At 38.7% G+C, this 22,681-nt stretch overlaps 1 protein-coding gene across 1 annotated transcript; it reads left to right on the top strand.

Moving 5' to 3' along the window:
• The first annotated feature begins 18,981 nt into the window (after positions 1 to 18,981).
• LOC131311781 (vacuolar protein 8) lies at positions 18,982 to 21,897 on the top strand. Its single transcript, XM_058339356.1, has 2 exons — positions 18,982 to 19,826; positions 20,669 to 21,897. Exons 1-2 carry the CDS (start codon positions 19,145 to 19,147, stop codon positions 21,715 to 21,717), a joined length of 1,731 nt encoding a protein of 576 aa, XP_058195339.1. The 5' UTR covers positions 18,982 to 19,144; the 3' UTR covers positions 21,718 to 21,897.
• The last annotated feature ends 784 nt before the right edge of the window (positions 21,898 to 22,681 follow it).

Below are 22,681 nucleotides of genomic sequence, written 5' to 3'. Positions count from 1 at the left end.
TTTTTCTTTTTTAAAGCTTAGGCTCGGCCGCTCGGCTCGGCACGACAAGACTCATTAAACTCAAACAAGTCGAACCAAGCCGAATTTGGAATCGAATCCAGTTGGTCTGTAATTTTTTCAAGTACTACATCTATATTCCCTGATATTGACAAAAGAAAAAATCACCAAGATCATAACCAAAATTATCAATAATGTGATTCTGTAAACTGATTGTATAGTAGTATCATATTAATTGGGGGAAAGAAGAATTCTAAAATTACACATATATCCCTAAAATATATCAATAGATCACAAAAGTATAACAAATTATATTTTAATCCCAGGTTTGCGAGCTTAATCGAGCCGAATACTATTAGGCTCAGGTCGGCTTATTTGTTGAATGAGCTCAAAATTGAGGTTCAGATTCAGCTCATTTAGTAGACTAATCAAACCCGAACAAGCTCTTATTGAATTGAGCCTCGAACAGTTTGTGAACTGCTCCGTTCATTTACAGGCCTACTACCAGAGAACATTTAAATTGATTTTTTTAATAAAGGTATATGTTATAACACTAATAGCGGTAAATTCAAAATGGTACCTGATATCTCACTGGCATGGTATTCAAGATCTTGATTTGGAGAGAGTTTGAAAAATAAAAATTACTCAGTACTAAGAGGTACGGTTCACAAAATATTTTGATGAGAGTCTCAAGGGTTAGTTCAGTTGGTTGGTGGCTTGCTCCCACACAATTGATCAGGATTCGATTCTTACGATTAGGATGCAAGAAAGTAATTTCTTGTGAATTTTTCAGTCTCAACATGGGTGACTTGCAATTGACCAGAACGGGAAAGAAACTAGTTGAGGTGTGCGTAAGCTAGTCGAACACCTATGACCCTCAAACCAAAAATTTCAAAATATTGTGATGAGACTTTACATGGATTGATGCTCATTGATAGCTAGACGGCTGTATTTGATCGTATTTATGCTCCAAAGTGGACTTCAGTTTATGTTCCAAGGGTCATGTACCTAATAGTGAAAAGAACACACGCTAAAAAGGGTGACAAATACTTCACATTAACCTAGAAAAATGCTTTTGACTTTGGTTCTTGAATTATCCGATCACAAAAAAGTAAGTACTAAAGTGAAAAGTGAATTCATAGATAGATTTGAAGATTATTTCCCCCTTTAGAATTTGGCATTTTTTTTCCCTTTTGTTATTGATTGGAATCACCCTCCGGAAAATCGATAATAGAATAATCTTAAAATAGTGCTTTTAAAAATTTTGAGAACGGGTACTCGCTCGTAAGTTGGCCCGGATACTTAAGTTATAAAAGAGAAATTTAACAATGTGAAAACTCTCATTTTTGGCAAAGGCGTGAATGCATTGAGCACAGGCGTGCCAAGACTTGTAGCGCCTAACTTTTGGTGAAGATTCCCGTGAATCTTGACTTCTAACGTAAGAGTAATTGCGTGTGATCCAAAGGTTAAAGATCACAATGTGGTTCGTTACTTGCCACACAGTCGCGGACTTAAAATTTCCTAGTCGTATAGGAAATGGACGTAGAAACGTGAACTTTATTACTCCGGAAGAATAAAGTTTGATTACAAGAAAAGTAAAAATCCAAACTACTTGAAGAAGTAAGTTTGAATGGGGTTTGAGCACGAGCTACTCGATAAAGTACTTTGCTGAAAGTAGAAAAGTATGCTTCGCTGGGAAGGCTTTGGTTGTAAGCGTTGAGCTTTGATTGGTGTTGGACCCGTTTTTCATCTTGTGAACTTGTAATTATAGGTACAGCAGTAAACTAATTCAGGTCTGAATCCGAAATCTGCTTTGCTTCCTATGATGACATGTGTCCCATGATGCTCCACTTTTCATGCACGTTTAATCATGGGCAGTTTCTGGCAGTTAACAGGTCATGGGTGATGTGGCAATAACTTCCCACTACCCCCTCTCTTCATGCATTTGACAAATGGCCAATTAACTAAGTCAATTGGCCTTTGAACTTTGGAGGGAAATAACCGCCAGCAAGCAACCGAATCCCTTAATCTGTGGGTTGGTCCTCGTGGATCCGCTCCTTTCTTCATGGGCCCGACCGCGGGCTGCCTTCTTGGGCCAAACTGTGACTGTGGGCTACGTGTTTCTTGGGCCCGAATGGAAAATACCCATGGCCCAAGATTTACCCAATTAATTACTTAACCTTCAACACAAATCAATTAAGGAAATAATCAAAAATCCAATCACGACTAGCCCGATCCGTGGTGCCAAAAATGGGCATAAACAGAATGGGATAATGGTAGAGTACTTTTATGAAACCCAAGTACTTTCAAGGAATTAATTTATCCCATTCCTATTCATTGCCTATTCTCCCATTTCAAATGAGCATCTGTCGTAAGTGCTTTTATGAACCACCGGTGACAGACAACCGATGATCATATGTTGGAGACAATGGAGGAAGGGCGGCAGAGGAGGAACAACAGAGAGAGCCGGTGGGTGGCTAGGGGGGAGGAGGATGGAAATTGATGGAGAAAAAGAAGAAACTCTCATATCTGAGATCGAGAGAGGAGCACCCATCAGCGGTAAAGTCCTTCCTTGCTGCCGCAACATTGGGGTGGTGAAAACCCTAGGGAAAGGAAAGGGAAGGAAAGGAAGAAGAAGCTGGGGCGGCTAGGGTTTGGAGAGAGAACTATTATTGGGTGTTTTGCCTGGGAGTAAGATAGTAGAATCTCATTCACCACAAACTGATTTTCTTGACAGAGATACAGGCATATCAATTTGATTTGTGGTGCTCTGCTAGCTATTAGTGGTTAATGGTCAATTTTAATCAAAGCAAAAGCTTTTTACGAAAAGGGCTAACCAAAACTAATGAGGATGGTGACCTTTGAACAGCTTTCACTGAATTTGGACTGGACACCTTCGACCGACGACGGTACATGTCATGTCCATAGCCCTGTTCATTTTATTTCATTTTTTTTTGGAACGACAGTTGCCAAACTCATTCGACTCGTCTGGTGTTGTTTCTTTCATTATTGTCTTTTGGCTTTGGTTTTCGATGGTTCCACGGACAAAAAAACATACGCTATTTTTGGTTTGCAATTTTGAAATTTATTTTTGGGATAAAAAAGTTCTATAGATATGCGTATTTTTTGGTCTTTGTAATTTTTTTTAACATTTTGACAAATTTTTTTACTTTTTGAATAGAGGTACGTTATGTAGATCCAAAAAATATAAAATAAGTAAAAAAAATTTGACAAAAAATCACGAAAGACGAATGAACACAAATGACGAAACAGTCAAAAGTTTTGGAGAGATTATTTATGAGAGGAGAACCAAACAAAGTGGCAGCATAGTTCGAAAACATCTGCCGAATTCACATGATTGAGAAGAGCATACATAGCAATTCAATGACTAATTTCGTATGATACACGTTGATGCACTTTGGATCGAGGTCCGAGAAGACGTACAATTTCTCGACAGAGTTTCATATGAGGTTTATACCGGGCCGGTCTGATATGCCCGGCCCTATCTTCTAGTAGTTGTTTGAGTCTCCGTTTTCTCAATCAACAAACGCTTCGTGGGTTTTACCTCCCAAATTCCATTTCCCTCTCGTGCTTTTTCCATTGAGAGATTGATCAAATCTTATTATTATCAGTCGAATTTTTTTGTTGTTCCTTTTTTTTTTTTTTTTTGTATCGTAAATTTTTATATTGAGCAATCAAAAAATACTTCACATAATGGTCAGACTTAATTATTTCCTAGTTATATATGCTAACTATACTTTCCCCACACGAATGGTTATTTTAATCTTTTTTTTCATTACAAGTAATAACAGAATCCAAGTATTCGAATTACATCAAAGTAGGCAAACCTCCCCCCTCCCTCTTTTTGTCACACTAAGCCCAACTAATAGCCGAATTAAGGAGACAAATGAGTAAACAAAGAACCACCTTTTAGGCGAAGAAATAAACAGTCGTTGCTTTGGCAATGATTGATCCATTGATCTTTCATTCGAAAGTGTACAAGGGTGGTCAACTGAGCAAATTTCAGTACCCAAAAGTCTTGTACTCCATCCATTTTTAATTGAGAGTTTCTTATTTCATTTTGAGATGTTTCAAAATGATTGTTCCTTTCCAAAATAGAAATAGAAATTTGATATAATTCCAAAAGTGTCTCTCGTATGGGAATACAAATGGTGCAAAAATAGGTAGAATATAAGGATAATGGTGGAAAGTAGCCTATGTGTAATAATTACATGTCCCCTAAAAAAATTAAAATTCCTAAAAGGGACTCTCATTTTTTAACGCAAGGAGTAACTTTTAAGGTCTTTGAAGATGATCTTAGCCACCACAACTCCTCTTCTCCCTTCCCTTCCCCCCGTGGGTTTCATACCCGTATGCGGCGGCGGGAGGGGAAGGCCATGGTACTATTCCGATTCTCTTTCATTGTTTTTTGTCTTTTTTTCTTTTTTTCTTCAGATCAACGACTTATCGTCTGATTTGTGAGAGTTTCATCTCTCGTTTTATGAGAGTTGTTTTCGTTTTTGGATGATTTTGTCTACAAATCGGGTTCTCTTAATCGAGATTGCTGCACAACGATATCAGTGTTCTATTCCTACACGTAGTCTTTGGCGGGGCAACTCGTAGCAGCTTGGCAGATCTGTAGTTCTTAGGAGTCCATTGGTGCGTTCATACTTGCTTGGAGTACATCTGATTGCCTGGGTATTTGGTGTCTTTTGTCCTTAACTTTGCACTTTTACTCATTTGAGACTTCTAATTAATTAGATGTCTGGATTAGGATAAAAGACATCGATTGCCTTGTGATTTTACTCGTTTTGTATTTTAGACGATTAGTTTTGCTTTGTCCAAGTTCTTTGTAATGATCTTCGTTTTGTAAGTGTCACTGGGCATTTATCAATATAATTTTCTCATTTTTGACAAAAAAAAAAAAAAAATTGATCTTTATTGCTTAGGAAGAAAAAAAGGGAAATGATTTTGTCAATTCCTTTTTTGTTAACGCCACTCCCCTGTAAGTATATTTTCAAGTGCAGTCGAGTGATGTTAACAAAAAAAAAGAGAGACAAAATTAGCAGCAAAAAAAAAACATGATCTTTATTTCGCACAATAGACCTGTCCGACCTGTCCATAAGTTTCCGGTTGCAATTTTTAGGAGGCCACCAAAGTTAGAGAGAACGAAATACAGGCTGGACCTTGGGCTATAGAGGCCCACTTGGGAAGAACAGCCCTCCAAATATGGGCTTCAAATCAAATACTCCTAGTAATTAGCGTAATAAGATGGAATACCACAGCCCCATAGATACAATATCCAGGGGGTGTCGAATTCTAAAACTGAACTATTTTGAAGAGTAACTACATGTATCAGATTGAGTTAATTTTTCACGGATTTTTTTTTTAAAATTATTGAACGGCTCGGATCATTCGTGCGGACCCAGAGTGGGCCCTATGTGATGGTCTGTGCACTTTGGTTGGTGGCTGTAGTCGTAGTCAGGTTGTATGGCTATATGGTTTCTCTCATAAAGAAACACAGCTGTACATGATAGTCCTAATTGGAAGCACCCCTGCCAAGCGGGGTGACGAGCGGCATCCAACCGTTAATCTTGGCACAGACGGTTCGGGTTGAATCTAAGCACTGCAAATTTGAACCATCCATTGCTCAGTCAAAATTCAAGCCGTCGATTCCCCGACATGAATGGCTGGATCAGCCGCTCAATAGCGTTGTCAAGCACCTCCGTTTGGCAGTATCTCCCAATCCTAATTGCCGCCATATCAGCAACAAGGAGGTCTTGGACCTTTTCTGGTGCGATGGTGTGCACAACAAGATTGGTGTCTTGATCTTTCCTCAAGTATGGAAGCATGGCAATGGCATCTGCCGCTTGATTTCCTTCACGTAGAATGTGGGCAGTTGAACAATTTGACTCCGCTAACACATCTTTTCACTCATTCACCAAGACCTCGACACAAGAATTTGGGGGAATTAGCCAAGGTGTATGCAAGCTGGACCGGATATTCCGTTATCATTATAAAAAGAAGAAGAGGAATTCAGGCGAGGCCTATCCTTAATGACACAAATTACTATCTCCGAAATAGACTCGATCTCTACTCCAGTCAGCTTGTGCCCCAGGATCCTTTTCAAGCCATTGTAGCTAGATTCTCCAAAATTCTGCTTTCATTCTTGTGCAATCTGGAAGCCTGCCATATATAGAACGCCAACAGCTCCACCAAACCCGCTTGACTAGGGTTGCAAGTAATGGTTAGTGATGCAAGTAATGTGACAAATCTAGCTAATGATACTTATTTTCTATTCTTTTGGTTAGTGATGCAAGTAATTAGGCCTATAAAATTAACCAACCCCATTATGAAGTTGGCACTCGAAGAAAGAAAGAATCCTGGGATAAGAGTTGACTAAGATAAAGGTACATGAAAAAATCAGTGAACTTTGTAACATCAGATGATTTCAGGGTTGTCCACATCGAATAGTTTATCCATTTAATTGGTGACCACCACCAAAACCAAAATTCGTTGTATCCAGCCCACGTAGGTATTGTCATCTGTCAAATGTTAAGTCATGCCCAAAAAGATCAGGATGTTAGAGTCATTGTTAATGGTACTTGTTAACATAATATTCAGAAATATTATGTTATCATGTTTTGTAAGTTCTATTATTCTGTTTACATCCATTTTTGGCCCACTCAGCCTGAGCATTTTATCCAGGCCTATCCCAGTTCTAAGGGATAACTAGGCCTTTTAATAGGTCTAAATTAGTTAAAGCCTGGCCTTCTTTCCAGGCCTGGGCTCAAAAGGCTTACAATGGACGAAAGCCCATGATTCACATTGAGTTCGGGCCCAAATAACAGATGGGCCTACTTCCTTAGAAAGGTTACATATGGCCTGTTAATTGGCAGGGAAAAAGGCCTTAAGCTGCTCACAAGCAGCTCAAATGCCTAGAATGTTCCTGCTGGGTAAGTCCTGGCCAAGCTGCTCACAAGCAGCTCAACTAGGCCTGCTGTATGAAAGCCTAAAGAAAGCAAGTGGTAGGGCACAAGTCCCACGAAATCTCTCTTTTCCATATATAAATGTATATGTATATATATATATATATATATATATATATATATATATATGGAAATGCCTAATAATAGCAAGTGGGCCCTCAAAAGGGGCTCAAGAGCCAATGAAATGGCTGAAAGACCTGATAAAATTTTGGCCTTTGACCTTGGTGGGCCCAAGATCTTCTATTCAGGCATTCAAGCAGCTTACAAGCAGCTCAAAAAGCCTTCGTGATTCTGCACAGCCAATTCCTTTTGCCCTTTTACAAGTTTTTTATGCAGGAAAAGAGAGCTTTTTCAGGCCTTTCAGGCCTTAGCTGAATTCTTGGAGTGAGGAGTAAGGCTTGGATAGGTGGCAATCGCTCATTGGAGGAAGTAGAAGCAGCTCAAGCCTAAGCCTTTACCAGGAGGACACTTGGCAGCCATGCATGAAGGCCTGTGGAAGCTGCTCAAGCAGCTCAAGGCCTGAAACTTCTGCCTATAAATACCACAGTTGAAGGCCTTGGCAGGGGTCCCCGACCAACAAGCCCAGCTCTTACCAAATTTATCTTTCATTTACTTTTCAGCAAAGTATTTTACTTTCCCATTCAATCTAGCCCAGCCTAGGTTAGATCTTATCTTTCATTTCCTTGTACCCAAACTTTGTTAAACCGATTAATAAAGTTTGTTTATTCCTTCATTATCTTTCAGTCCTTTCATTTTCTTTTATCCATTTTCTAACGGTTAGGAAATATTTAAGTCCTTATCCAGCAAAGGCGAACAACGAACCATCACGAGGCCTTACCCTTTGGGCCTAGCACTATCGTTTGAAAGAAGTCAGATTTTGAGGCACGAAGGCCTTAAAACAATTCAGACAGCAACCCTGTCCTGGCACGCCCGCATTCCAAGCCAACATGGTTTCTGTACTTTTTGTGGAGAAACATATTCATGTTTCTTACTTGGGTTGATTTCTTTATAATGCATGTTTCCTAATTGGTTTAGATTTCTTAGTGACCAAGAACAACATAGCATATATAAAGGCATGCTAGGGTTATGTTTGATAATACAATCAATAATACATCTTTCGCATTTCTTAAGATGGTATCAAAGATATAAGATCTGGGTCCTGTCGAATTTTCGCTCTCGGCAGGCGGCCTAAACTTCATCGTCGTCTGCCGCCTGCCGGGCACTGATAGTAATATGTAACTGGCCCATGCAATTGGATTTCATCTCAAATCTCTACTGCCATGAATTCTCTTGCTCATGGCTGTTTAGCGCTCTCCTGGCTATTTCTCTTTCTTGGCGTCTTTTGATTTCTCTTGGCTTGGCATGGTTGCTCCTGGTTTCTCTTGGCTTTTTCAAACTCAAGTTGATAGATCCACTTGAGTTTGAGGGGGAATGTTAACATAATATTCAAATATTATGTTACCATGTTTTTTAGGTTCTATTATTCATGTTTCTTAGTTGGGCTGATTTCTTTATAATGCATGCTTTCTATTTGGTTTAGATTTCTTAGTGACCAAGAACAATATAGCCTATATAAAAGCATGCTAGGGTTATGTTTGATAATACAATCAATAATACATCTTTCGCATTTCTTAACAGTACTAATGAGGACCCTTAATTCATCACATCAAGAGATCAAACCCTGCAGATAGCTGCTCCCCCTCAAGATGTACTCCATCCCCACCATGAGGCATATTTGTACAGATGGTCCTCAAAGTATTTCTACAATATCAATTCGGTCTTCAATATACAAATCGTGTCTATTGCATCCCCAATGTTTGCAATGTGCGTTTAAATTGTCCCTAAGACTAAGGGCGTGTTCCACTAACTATTTTTAAATAGGCACATTATTTTTTGAATTAAAGATGATGTATTGTGAGAGAATGACATGTCTCGTAAAGCAAAAATTAAGTATTTAAAAAATAAGAACCTTATCGAAACGAGGCCTAGCTTCGTCTGTGTTCACCGTCAAGTGCAAGGGTATTTATGAAAGTTCGGCTAATTTTTACCTCCTCAAACTATTAGCGAGATGTCATTTTTGTCAATCATGTTTCGCCTGTATATATGTGTTTGTGTGTGTGCGTGTGTGTGTGTGTGATATGCAGGCGATATCAAAAGGTAAGGGGAACAGGCATGGTGACGCGGTGGCTAGTGCAAATGGGGAGCGATGACTGGTCATGTGATATCCTGGTAGTTGAAGGTGGAGAACGTGCTGAAGTGTAGTGGCTGTTGGTAATGGTGGTTGAGATTAGGTTAAGGTGTTGATTTGGATCCTAGGGATTTAGAAGATGGAGAAGATAAGTGGTGTTTGGTTATTTGTTTGATAAAAGACGCGATTTGTATGTTGGGGACCAAATTAACATTTCGCTAATACTTTTGGAGCATTGGTAAAAATAAAATTGAGGGGTTTGACAATAATGCCCTTGTAATTGATGGTAAATGTGGACGGAGGTAGCTTTGGAGACCATTTAAACGTGTATTACAAATGTTGGGGATGCAATAGACGAGATTAATTGTATATTGGGGACCAAATTTACATTTCAGAAATATTTTGGAGACCATCAGTACAAGTAAGCCCCCACCATACCTTTTAGGGAAAATGACGGCTCAAAACAATACTGAAAATGTCTTTGGCAGATATTAATTATTAAAACACGTCATTGGCCATCATTTTCCCTACCTTTTAGAGGTGTAAATTTGGCCCGAACCAACCCCCAAATCATCGTGCTTGGGCCCATCCCATGACCCTAACGTGTTCGGGCTAAGGACTTGGGGCTCGGGCTTGTCTTGGGCTGAGGCTTGATTTCGGGCCGGCTATATAGCAATATTTTTCTAGAACTTCCTTTTGTAAGAAGAAACTATAGTTTAAATCTGTGAATGTCATTATTAGCTTATGAGAAAATGATGGCCCATGACGTGTTTTGATGATTAATACCAGTTAATGACATGCTGAGAATATTTGTTAATACTGAAAATGTCCTTGACGGATATTAATTATCAAACACGTCATTGGCCGTCATTTTTCCTTAGCTTGTTAGGTTAACTGTTTTACTATTTAAGAAGTGAAGAGACAACATGGTTTTTTTGCTACATCATTTGAATGAAGTGTTTATATTGCAAGATGTCAAAACAGTGTGTATGGAATAAAATTGAAGGAGTACCATAGGAAGAAAGCTTTGAATGAATTAGTTATTCTCTTTTATTAAATAAACCGTCACTACCAGAAAAACGAGATCTAGCAACGGTCAAAAGCATTACTAAAGAACACAAAAAGCGTCGCTAAAGGCTATACCAACGATTCACCAACTGTTGCAATATAGTTGTCACTGTAGAAGTATAGCGACGGTTTTGACAAGCATTGGTACAAATTTTTTTTAGTAACGGTTTCTTTAGCGACACTTATAACCGTTCTAAAGACAATGTTTTTTTTTTTTTTTTGAAAAATCACCGTTGTGGGACGTAATGGCCTCGTGTCCTCCACATGGTGCTGACATGGCACCCACATGTCACCCGCGTGGCACTAACGTGTCAACCCCTTGTTACCCGAGTGGTGCTGATGTGGCACCCACGTGGCAGCGTGTAACAAATTTTGCTCCTCCTGGGAATCGAACCCAGAACCTCGCGTTCTTGCGCGCGCACGCGAATCAGATGGGCTAGCACAGCACTTGTGTAAAATGAAGCACTTACTAATATTTATACTATATTAACCAGATTTCTCTTAATCCAATATTTTAGTAACGGTTATTAAAAACAGTCGCTATAGTCCTGTTTATAGTAACGGTTATTGGAAACCGTCGCTATAGTCCAGTTTTTAGTAACGGTTATTAAAAACCGTCGCTATAGTCTTGTAATCTAGTAACGGTTGCATGAAAACCGTCGCTATAGTCCCGTTTCTAGTAATGTTTTGCAAACCATCGCTATACACCATCTATGCCGACGGTTTTTCTAAGCGTTACTAAAAAAACTGTTAGGAGATCTCAAATTTCTTGTAGCGTGTGAATGGTTTGTTACCAAATTTTCATAAATAACAAAAGAGTGCCTAAAATGTTTATGCACATAAAAATTTGAATCACCATCAAGCACCATTGTAGGACAAATTATTTTAGGTTTTCTACTTCAAAATTTAAAGCTCGAACTTTGAACACTAGAGTTTTGTGTTTTGGATTAAAAATATTAACGTAATCTACTTCGGACTTTGAACACAATAATTATGAATTATAGACGTATTACTCATGAAGGGATTGCGAGGCTTACCTTGCCCAAGCCCGCGGGCTTGCAGAGCGTGTCAGCTCTGAGTATGATTCTTGAGAACCCAATATTCGTTTCTTTTTTCTTTTTCTTTTCACATAGTGAGCTGTGTAATGGACAGTTAAATAATTTTGTAATTCCTTCTATATATAACTTGGCGTCTAGACTAACTTCCGTGTATTTTGACTAATTTCATAGTCCTAAATAAACAACCAGACAAATTTCTAATTTCATAGTCCTAAAATTTAGATTTCGAAGGGCCGTGAATAGAAATATTTAGGGTCTCAAAATTTTCATTGTTTTATAAAAATAATATCTACAAAAATGTAATCACGAAAAAAAGAGACTGTTAATTTATTCCCATTACTGCTCCTTTTCTACTTTACCTTTTACTCATTACGAAATCATCTAGTGGTCTATAGACTATAGCCTACTACAGGAGTGAATAGAAAATGCACATGGGGAGATTGTTTGTTATCCATATGGCTTTTGTCTTCAAAGCTAAGGTATTTTGTACCCTCTCTTACTCTCTCTTGGATTTCCCTTCTTCATTACTCAAAGGTATTCAAAGAGTACGTTCAGAAATGACTAATCAAAGGTGTCCCAACAGACTTCTGTTTGTATATATATATTTTTTAAAAATCTGGAGCCGATTCTGCCAACCGCAACCTTAGGATTGTATAGCTAGCCGCGTCGTAAATCGGAACTCCCTTCCAAATCTATATTGCGCTTGCAGGAAGGGTCGCCCAAAGCATTGTTTGTTAATGTTTCTCATGCAATGACCTGTCTTTATAGGTTTTTCCTTTTTCAAAATCAGATTTTCGTTTTTTTTTCTGGCTGGAGACCTTTTTAACCCAACATAAGCATAAGTCGTTCGACAATGAGGGTTGCCCAAAGGATTGTTTGTTTGATTACTAGATAAATAGTAAACGGAGGGAAAAATTAATTTTCATGTGTTTGTCAATTGTCAAGAGATGGTGGTGAGAATTGCAAGGAAATCAAATGCGAGTGAAGAGATTCAAATTCATCTTTCATCGTAGACAACGTCTTTGTATGCATCGGTTTTTTTTTTAACAAAGGTTGTCTGGTAGGCCGAGCTTACATGCCTACCTTCCACTAAAATGATTCATTAATTTTGGAGGTTACATATACTCTTACAATGGGATATAAATTAATTTATAATTCCCTTCTTGTAACTCCCCACACATATATTCATGGGGTTTTATGTCCTATATATTGATTAGGGTATTGATCATTGGCCTATATATATGGGTGTGAAAAATCACAAGTGGTAGAGAGTTTTTTCACTATGGAAAATATCAAGTATTGCTTGTGTTGTTTTATATGCTAAGTGAGATATAGTAGCTTTGAGTATCTAATATTTTGAGCATACGGGCAGTTATTGGTTTACTGGAAAAGTTGTAGCTGCACACAAAGCTTCCCATGATCGATTTATCTTGGGGGAGTGGAATGTCATACAACTCGGTGCAAGCGGAGACATATCTTCTCTTAGATTGTTGGAAATATACGTTAGAATTTCTGTAAACATAAATAAATGGAGACTTCCACAAAAACAATAAGATGTTAAAATAATACTTTAGTAGACATATAGGAGAATAGAGAAAACTTATTGATCGAGTCACGTGTAAAGCGCTGTCCTAAGAGAAGATATGTCTCCGCTTGTACCGAGTTGTGTGACATAAAAGAAATGATAGCACATATGTGGTTTTGAACAAAAAATTTCTATGCTTATTTAAAAAAAAATAAAGTATTCTTGAGCAAGTTAATTATTTCTTTTTGGGTATAAAAATTGATGTTTATGGTGACTTTCGTGGCATCCAAACTCGATAAAGTAATTTAAGAAAGTCCTTTAACTATTTGGTAATCAACCAATTGTATGCAAACAAGTAGCATATATCATTTTGCACGATTACTAACAAATTCAATCACTAAGATTCAGCTAGCTATCATTTGGTAATGTTTGCTTCACAATGAATGAATCAACCAAACCAATAATGATTGATTGATTTTTCTAAGTGCTTACAGTATTTATGTGGTCCCTTGTACTATACCACAGCATGTGCCAATTCAATATTAATCATGCAACAAGAGGGGGAACCAATATTGCTGGATGGAAAAAAAAAAAATTTTCTATGTCGAAACTTAGGAATTTGTTTCCTAAGAATTCTGGTTCAAAATCTCACATGCACTATCATTTCTCTTGGGGAATTTCATTTGGGACTTCGTCCCGACTTTAAGTGGCCTCCCTGCTAGTAGATCGTAGGAGCGTAAGCTTGGCCTACCAGACAACCTTTGAATGCCGAGTTTAGGACTCACTCTTTGTAATGGGATTCACCCTCTGAATTTCTGCTTAGAAGATGAGATCCACCATCTTCGTTGATCTGTTGACTATACAAACCAGTAGGTTTTTAGAGACAATCCGACCAGTTTAACCGCCGAAAATGTCCTTAGACGGTCAAGTAGTTTGCTCTAATGGGCAAACTGTGGACTGGAAGTCTAGTTCAAGAATTCACTCTGAAGTGTAGAGGAACATGATTTTTTTTTTTTTTTTTTTGAACGGAGAAGAAAAAATTTATTGATGAAAGATGAAGATGAAATTTTGGATCCTCTACTAAAACAGCTGCCTTTTCTTTCTCTTTTTCCTTATTCAAAATTGGTACGGCATCAGCATTGAGATGGTTAGCGGCAGCGGCGATGGTGGACGGCAGGGACGGATTCAAAAATGTCGTTTAGTGGGGGCAGCTTATTACTCATAGTGGAGAAAATTTATTTTTCTAGTTAACCACAATAAGATCATTACATAATTAAGGCATGCAATACAAACTATAAAAATATATAACACATACTTTCACTTAAATTATGTAAAAACAAGCACAAAATCTCGGACAAAATTTGAGAGTATGTTTTACATGCACATCGACAAGTTTTAGAATGATCGATATAGTTTTATTAATGACGTTATTTTAAAATATTGCTATTAGACGGTTAAAAATAAGTACAATTAAGAAAGAATCGATCTAAGTAGACAAATAGTTCGAAAATCACCAAGTATAAATGCACCATATGACAAAATTGAAACATAAAACTAGTTTTATATGTATATTTTCAAGATATATGCACTTGTTTATGTGTAGTAGCACATTTAATTTCGTAATTATGCAAAATATACGAAAATATAACAAAATCATTTTAGTTTCGAGCGGGGGCACGTGCCCCCCTTTCCCTCTGTCCCTAGTGGACGGTGCTAGCGCTAGGGATTTCAACGCCCATTTACACCTGGTCATTTTTGGGGGCCGAAGTAGCGTGCTTCACAGCGACATCTGATGGGGTTACAGACGTCCGACGAGATCGGTGTTCTAGTATGGTTCTTCTTCTTCTCTATCTTATCCCTCTCCCCTCTCTTGTTTCTGACCCCCTCCCCTTTGTCGTTTGAGTTTCTTCCTTCACAATCTGGTTCACCGTTGTTACTGGTCACGGCTATGCTGTCCATTTCTTTGAGCTTCTCCGGTTAGTTTTCTGTTGAGTTAACTAATTTGGGGCCTTACGGCAAGGGGTCGCTGATGGAGGTGGTGGCCTGGCCGGCATGGCTCCCACCGTGTTCTGCTATTGGGTGGCACGGTATTCGCCTAACGGTAAGGTTGAGCTCCCGCAACAGATCTGTTGGATTCCGTGCTGCTTCGTCGATGGTGGCCAGTGGTGGCGTGGTGGTTGGTGGCGGCTGCACGGTGGTTGGTGGCGGCTGCATGGTGGTGGTGGGTGTGATCTATTCTGATTCTGGAGGATGATGGTGATCTGCGGCTGCGATCGAAGTTTCTCAAATGTCTAGGGTTAGGTTTTGGATTTTCTTTTGGACTGAGCTTCTTTGTTTATTTTTGGTACTTTAGGCCCTTTGTTTATGTGTTTTGATTGTAATATCTGCGTTTTAGACCCATGGGTGTATTGGGCTTTATCCCACTAGCAGTGTGTCGGTTTTGTTCTCAATTGGCTCTATGTTCCAACTTTTGGTTAGAATTCCTTTCACCTTTTCCCGTTAATAAAATGTTTTTGACATTTCAAAAAAAAAATTTGTGCCACAAATGAAAGGGAAAGTTTGAGAGAAAAGAAAACGAATTTTTTTTTGAAAATTTATAGAAATGGTCATCCTAGTTTCACCCGAGTCTCATTTTCGTCTTTTAAGTATCAATTACAACTCTTTTGACCTTCAAGTTTGATTTTCAATACCAAGTTGGTCCAATTGATAACATCTGTCAGCCAAACTAGACGGAAAAAATCAGATTGAGGGCAGACGTCATCAATTGGACCAACTTTGTACAAACAATAACATCCAAACTGCCATCAATTTTATTTTTTCCATCCAGTTTGACTGACATAAATTATTAATTGGACCAATTTGGTAGAAAAATCAAACTTGAAGATCAAAAGAGTTGTAATTGATATTGAAAGAACAAAAATGAGGCTCAGATGAAACTATGAGGACCAATTATAGAAATAACCAAGGCTGCCCCACCACTAATGTGGAAGCTTTTAACAACATAATTAAGCACAAATTCTATTATACTAATATAATTGATGTCATCCTTTTAACACTTGCGTCGGAAACCACACTCCTTACAGGAAGATTATACATAGAAATAAGATCCGTGACCAACAGAATAATGGGTAGTTGGAATGTGGTGAGTTGAATTTCTGTACAACATTAGACACCTAATCATGCCACGGGTGGATAATTTTTATGTCCTTTTTGTCCCATTGTAGGGTTCCTGTCCCGACGGTATCGCAGCCGTCCGCACGGTCTGTAGTTTCTGCCCGGATGGGCCGCAACGCCGGCGACGCGAGAAGACCTCCGTTTTTGGGAGTTTTCTAACCCAAGTAGGACATGTTTTGTTAGGCAACTTCTCTATTGGTATAAATACTTGGATTGGGGCCTTTTATTCAGCTAGAGAGGAAATATTAACGTTTTGAATTCAAATTTGAAAGAGTTTTTGCCTTCGACTTTGATGAGATTTGGTAGAAGTATTTCTGCAGAACTTTCTTCTTTGTAATTCTTTGAGCATCTGTTTGCCATTGTTTTAGACGGCCATGGAGTAGGTTCACATCCTAAAGTAAGCCGGCCAAACCACGTAAAATTATTGTGTCACTCTTTGTTTGATTTCTCTCACCTTGTTTAGTTTCTCTCACACTTGTTTGGTTTGCTTTAACCCTTCATTTTTCTTCTTCGATTCATTATTTGTAACCGACAATTGTTATTGAGTACGGTTGAGTGTTTGGTGGCCGTCCGCTCAATATTAATGCCTCTATGCACCAAATTCTTGTCGCCCTCCCCTAAATTAAGCCATTCCAATTTTTTTATAGGGATTATGATTGACCTTTCAGCATTGTTGTGACGAGCATTTGGGAGACATTTTTTGGTGGCCCTTAGGCATTGTGGCAAGGGAGAGCTTGTTGCACATTTTAAGCTGTTTCTTTTTGCCCTTTTCCCTATTTTCAGGATTTGTACCTAGTGTTGGTTCGACTTCTTTTGCCTTTACAGACACAAATACTTAAATAAGTTCAATTTTTTCATAATTCAACAATTCTATTAAGTCAAAGCCTTTGTCTTTTACTTTTGACAGGATAATTTTTAACATAATTACTCTAATATTTTTGTCTTCACTAAACTTTTGGTAGTCTTAACTAGTTTTTTTATTATTTATTCACTAGTCTTGATTACAGGAATATAAAATGTAAAATATTATGACCAAAATCTTAAAGAAATTCACTAACGATGAAAATAATCCAAAACTGACAATTTTTTTATCAATTTTTTTCTTTCTGGAATTTCATATTTTTATTTGTTTTATGATTTTTCTAGTCCAGATAATTGATAAATAACCCAACGCTGACAAAAACTTAAATAAAATTAAAAGAAATCAGAATATAGAAAGTTAGGCCAAAACTCCCAAAGTTATGCTAATGGTTGAATCACCCCACACCATCTTTTGACTTTCTTTAGCTCTATATCAGTATAGCACTCCCCCAAAAAAAAAAAGTTGCCCGGAAAGTGGCACATTTTTGCCAATGAAGCTGAACCCCAACTTCCTATTCAAAAGATGAACCCCTGGAAACGTTGTAGCGCACCAGTAGATGTAGTACGGTCAATCTAGTCATCCATCTCAATATGAACGGCTCGGATTCAAGTTCCTATAAATCCGAGTTGTACATTGTTCGAATTAAAATTCAAAATGTTCATTGTCGAAATGGACGGCCGAATCATTCGCGCTACACGACTACACGTGTGCGAGGATGCACCGGAGCACCCTTAAGGCATCAAATTAAAGCAATGGCTAGAGGGGCTACACATAGTGGAGGTTGGGCTGCAACTGTCAAGTCCATGCTTAGGGGGGTATTGTATTGAAAGCATCATAGGTAGGCTCCTTTTCTTTTTCGTGTTCTTTTCCTTTTTTCCTTTCTTTCCTTGCTTTTCACCTAATTAAAAGTGGTGTCCTTATTATTAAGGCTGGTCCATATGGGCTTCTTTTTATGTTTTGTTTTCTCTCTAGGTGTTAATTTGAGCTTTGTCTCTTCCTAGGCCAGACCATTGCTATCAAGGTCACACATGTAGTTATGGTCTGCCACTGTCAAGTGGTCATTTTACTAGTAAAATCTTTGCTTGCAGTTTTTTTAAGCTTACCGATAATAAATAAAATAAACTAAATGAAATGAAATAAACAGACTCAAGAATGGGTTCAACTTGGTGATCAGAAAAGAAAGATGTGATAGAAATGTGTAAAAGGATTAAAACTTTTCACGGGCCACCTTAGATTTGCAAGTTGTATTATTACATGATATGCAATACTCTTGTGTGTCGGATGTATCGAGACCCTCTTTTAATAATCTCAGTCAATAAGAGTCCTCCAATTACATTCAAAGAGTTGTATAGTACTGTTGATCGTCCACTTCTGAACTTATTATTTTGCTAACCAAAATAAACGTCATTCCTCCTACTCTATTGTACCTCTTAGAAGCATATTTTCTCACATCTTTAAAAAATTTCAACTTGTTTTCTGATGGTGATCTCGTTAGATGTGATGTTCTAGAGTAAATATTTGTCCAAGAAAATGTTTGATTAAATATTATTAATGTAGCATATTCGTTTTAAGTTCTACGCAATCTAAGGTGGTTGACATTGTGATTGATGAATTTGATTGTTGATGTATACTTTTAAAAAAAAAAAATTAATGCTTCCTCCGGTCCGTTCCATTTTTTTGGGGCTCTCATTGAGAAACCACCTATTTAATGGAACAAAATTATTAAGTTCTACTTTTTTTAACTTTCTACTTTTTCCCTTCATGGAAAGTTAATTTATATAAAAATAAGAGAAACAGAGGGACCAAATGAGGATGTTGTATTATCATTTTGGACACTTTAAAAAATGAAAAATCTTTCCGAAATAGTAATGGACAATCTTTGCAGGACGGATGGAGTAATTATTTACAAATGCAAAATTATAATTTGCCAAAAAAATAAGAATAAAAACTTTAGCCTCGCATAGAATGAGCCACTATTCTACTTACTCTATGACGAAAATACCCCCATATTGTCCTTACATTGCCTGGCCTCACAACTGCTAAAAGGGTATTCTCGTAAACTCAACTGAACCCCAAAGTTCAGTCCCATCTGCGCCCGATAAGTATCGACAGATAGACGCAGCCTTGCTCTTCTTGATAAGCTCATCAACCCAACCAAACACTCCTCTCTCTCTCTCTCTCCAAACCTCCGACAACTCGCCGGAATCGCAATACCCACCTCGCCGGAACCCTCACCCACCTCGCCGGAAAATGGGTTTTCCTCCAACCCGCTGAAAACCCAACATGCCGGAACCCAGCAACCACAACAAAGAACCAAACTCGCCGGGATCCTCCGCTAGCGACCCGAGTCTCCGGCGAGCCATCAAGCTCACGACTTCCCTAATCTCTCTCTCCCACTCCATCAGGGTCTTCTCGGTCAAATGGCAATCGATACGTACCAAGCTCGAGGACCTCCTCTCCGGCCTCGCCTCGGTCGAAAACTCCGGCGCCGGCGAAAACCCGCTCCTCTCCGGCGAGATTCCGGCGATATTTTCCACCCTCAACGACTGCCACAACCTTTCCAAAGGATGCCTCGACCTGTCTTTCAGTGGAAAGCTTCTAATGCAAAGTGATTTGGACATAATTGGGTCCAAGTTGGATTCTCATACGAAGAATCTTTCGAGTATTTATACGGCTGGGATTTTGAAGAATAGCTATGCAATTGTGGTGTTAAGGCCTGGGCCTGCAGCTTCTATGGAGGATGTGAGGTTCTATGTCAAGGATTTGTTGGCAAGGGTGAAAGTTGGGGGGACTGAGTTGAGGAAACAAGCGTTAGTTGCTTTTAATGAAGTGATTGAGGAAGATGAGATGTATATAAAGATTGCTGTGGAGATTGGGGGTTTTATTGGAGTTTTGGTGAGTTTTCTTGAATTTGAAGAGGCTGAGGTTCAGGAAGAGGCTGCAATGGCAGTATCGGTGATTGCAGGTTTGTTTGTTTGCTTGTTTTTTTTTTGTTGATAACTCAGGTGTCCAGGCCAGGGCCAGCATACGCACACCTCGACTAATCCAAGACCATTCCCGCGCACCTCGACTAATCCAAGACCATTCCCGCGGCCCACTCGCGGTGTCCCATTTGATTGTTGGCTCTTGTTTTTGCCTTGATTAGAAAAGTGAATTCCTTTACCTTGCTTAGGGTTAGTTAAGAGCAAGCATAACTGGAAATACGAAAATGACCAGTTTTTTTCCTGAAGTGGTAGGAGAATTATGTTTGTTGGAGGTTGTTCCACATTGGTTAATTTTCTTCTCCAAAATTAGTAGATGAGCCTAGGTGGCCTCTCCACTCATTGCCAATTTGGTTTTGAATGAGATGCTTTAACAATGTTCATACAGAACCAAATTAAGGGAACACCTCATCAATTGTACGAGAGTTCTTAATAACTAACAACACCAGAATTAAACCCAATAGACAAAACATATCAACAAACGTAGCACATATAAAAGTGAAATAATAATCATAATTCCGTTTTAAAAAAAAGTAAGATTTTTGACCTTTGATCTCTTAGTTGAGTGAGTACAGAGTGGCCAACTAAGCTAATCCTAGCCTAGTTGGTTAAATGAGCAATTTCGTGAACCAAGAAGTTTGTTTATTCTTGGACTTGCTTATTTTCTGAAAAAGAATCAACGAAGCCTGCAAGGAAGATAATTCAGAATACTAGAAGAAATTAAATCCAACCCCCAATTGTGAGAGCCTGAAATGTTTATGACTTGTTGATATGTCTTGTCAACCTATCTTCTACCGTTCTTGACAAGAGTATACATATTCTGCAGGGTTTGACATATACAAGAGTGTACTAATTGGTGCCGGGGTAATCGGGCCGCTGATTCAGGTTTTGGAGAGTGGAAGTGAAATTGCTAAAGAAAGATGCACAAGGTGTTTGATGAAACTAACCGCGAATTCAGATAATGCTTGGTCAGTTTCAGCTCATGGGGGAGTGACTGCACTATTGAAAATCTGTGCTAGTTATGATTGTGGTGGTGAATTGGTTGGCTTGGCTTGTGGGGTGTTGAGAAATCTGGTTGGGGTTGAAGAAATCAAGAAGTTTATTGTTGAAGAAGGTGCAATTTCCACCTTCGTTAGGCTATTGAGGTCTAAAGATGAAGTTTCACTAATAAACGCAATTGAATTCCTACAATCGATGGCATCTGGAGATGATTCAATTAGGCGAATGATAGTTAAAGAAGATGGGGCTCGGCTTCTACTACGCGTTTTGGATCCCAAGTATTCGTTTATACTGAAATCGCGGCTGGTGGCATTATGTGGAATAATGAATCTTTGTTTCACATCTGTGTTTTCCTTATCCATTTTGATGAATGATGGGTTTTTGGATCACATACTCTATTTTCTTCGAAATGGGGAGCTTTCGATTCAAGAATTGGCATTGAAGGCAGTTTTTAAGCTATGTGAGATATCGGAAGACGGGAATAAAGCAATGGGGGAATCGGGGTTTATGCCAGTACTTGTTAAATTGCTCGATTCTAAGTCATTTGAAGTTCGCGAAATGGCAGCTGAATCGCTGTCGATCATGATTTCCATCCACAGGAATCGGAAACGGTTTGTGCAGAATGAGGAAAACGTCGGCTTGATACTGAAATTGCTTGATCCAGAGGAGGGAAACTCAGGAAACAGAAAGTTGTTGTTGTCTATTTTGATGTCACTAACCAGTTGCCACGGTGCTAAAAAGAAAATTGTACATTCTGGGTATATGAAACACATAGAGAAACTGGCAGAGGCCGAGGTTTCGGACGCGCAAAGGATTGTCAGGAAGCTGTCTTCGAATCGATTCCGCAGTATGTGGAGTGGAATCTGGCATTCTTGATCACTGTAGATCGCTCTAGATTTTGTTCTGTATATTTCTACATAAGTGTTTTTCAAGTTTCTTAAACTTGCTTTCATTTTACTTCTCTCAGCAAGAGAGAGTCTTAGAACACACCTATGTCTAGATTGTAACCCTCAATGTAGATCCCAATAAAATTGTAATTCTTTTGAGATTTTGATACTTTCGAAAACTTTTTATCTGTTGCCTCTGACCTTGTAAGCTGGAGTGAATGTCCAACTACCACTGGCCCAACTCCTTTGATCAATCGGAGTCAACCGATTGTGTTATGAGATTTTGACATAGATCTTATGCACATACCTTGTAGAACAACGGAAATGGGATTCTGTAAGTTTATCATTTTTGGTTCTATGGTTAGGGGTATTCGGGCCAACCTAAGCGCACTTCAACTAATCCCCTCCTTGGTCTGGTCCCAATATTCGAATCCTGATCAATTATGTACAGAACAAATACACCAACCAACCAATCTAACGTTTGGGATTCTACAAGTTTGTTGCAATGGGATACGATATCCATAATGGAGTTATTTTCGATAGCGCCTTGTGAGAGAGGCTGCACATGGGAAGGGCATGAACTGCAGAAGGCATGTGACTAGCAGCCATCAATATGTTGTGTGCCTTCATTGTTTACAAACAAGATGTTGACATGTGATAGAAACCATCAGTCTCGTCTTGTAGCCACTTTACCATTGTTATCCAATTGCACCAATTGTTAGTACAGGTTTGCTTGTTTTGGTGGTCAGTTGACATATGTGAATGCTCAAGTACTGCTAGTAGAGGCTCTCTCTCAACCCTAACCGTGACAAATAAGTTTCTTCTTCATTCCCCCTCCCCTTAGGAGTTTTACCATCCTTGTATGGCGGTGGGAGGAGAAGAACATTGTACTATTTCTAAACTGCTTTTTCTAAACTTCAATTATTGCATTGTTTTTCTTCCGTCTCTCTAGA

Source organism: Rhododendron vialii, chromosome 2a (genome assembly GCF_030253575.1).
Source record: "Rhododendron vialii isolate Sample 1 chromosome 2a, ASM3025357v1".
NCBI lineage: Eukaryota > Viridiplantae > Streptophyta > Magnoliopsida > Ericales > Ericaceae > Rhododendron > Rhododendron vialii.
This window is presented reverse-complemented; position numbering and strand designations above follow the sequence as displayed.

Excerpts from the sequence above, each read along its gene's own strand:
- LOC131311781 (XM_058339356.1), top strand. The coding sequence starts at position 19,145 with ATGCCGGAACCCAGCAACCACAACAAAGAACCAAACTCGCCGGGATCC. Across the intron at positions 19,827-20,668 it reads GGCAGTATCGGTGATTGCAG|GGTTTGACATATACAAGAGT; the intron begins GTTTGTTTGTTT and ends CATATTCTGCAG.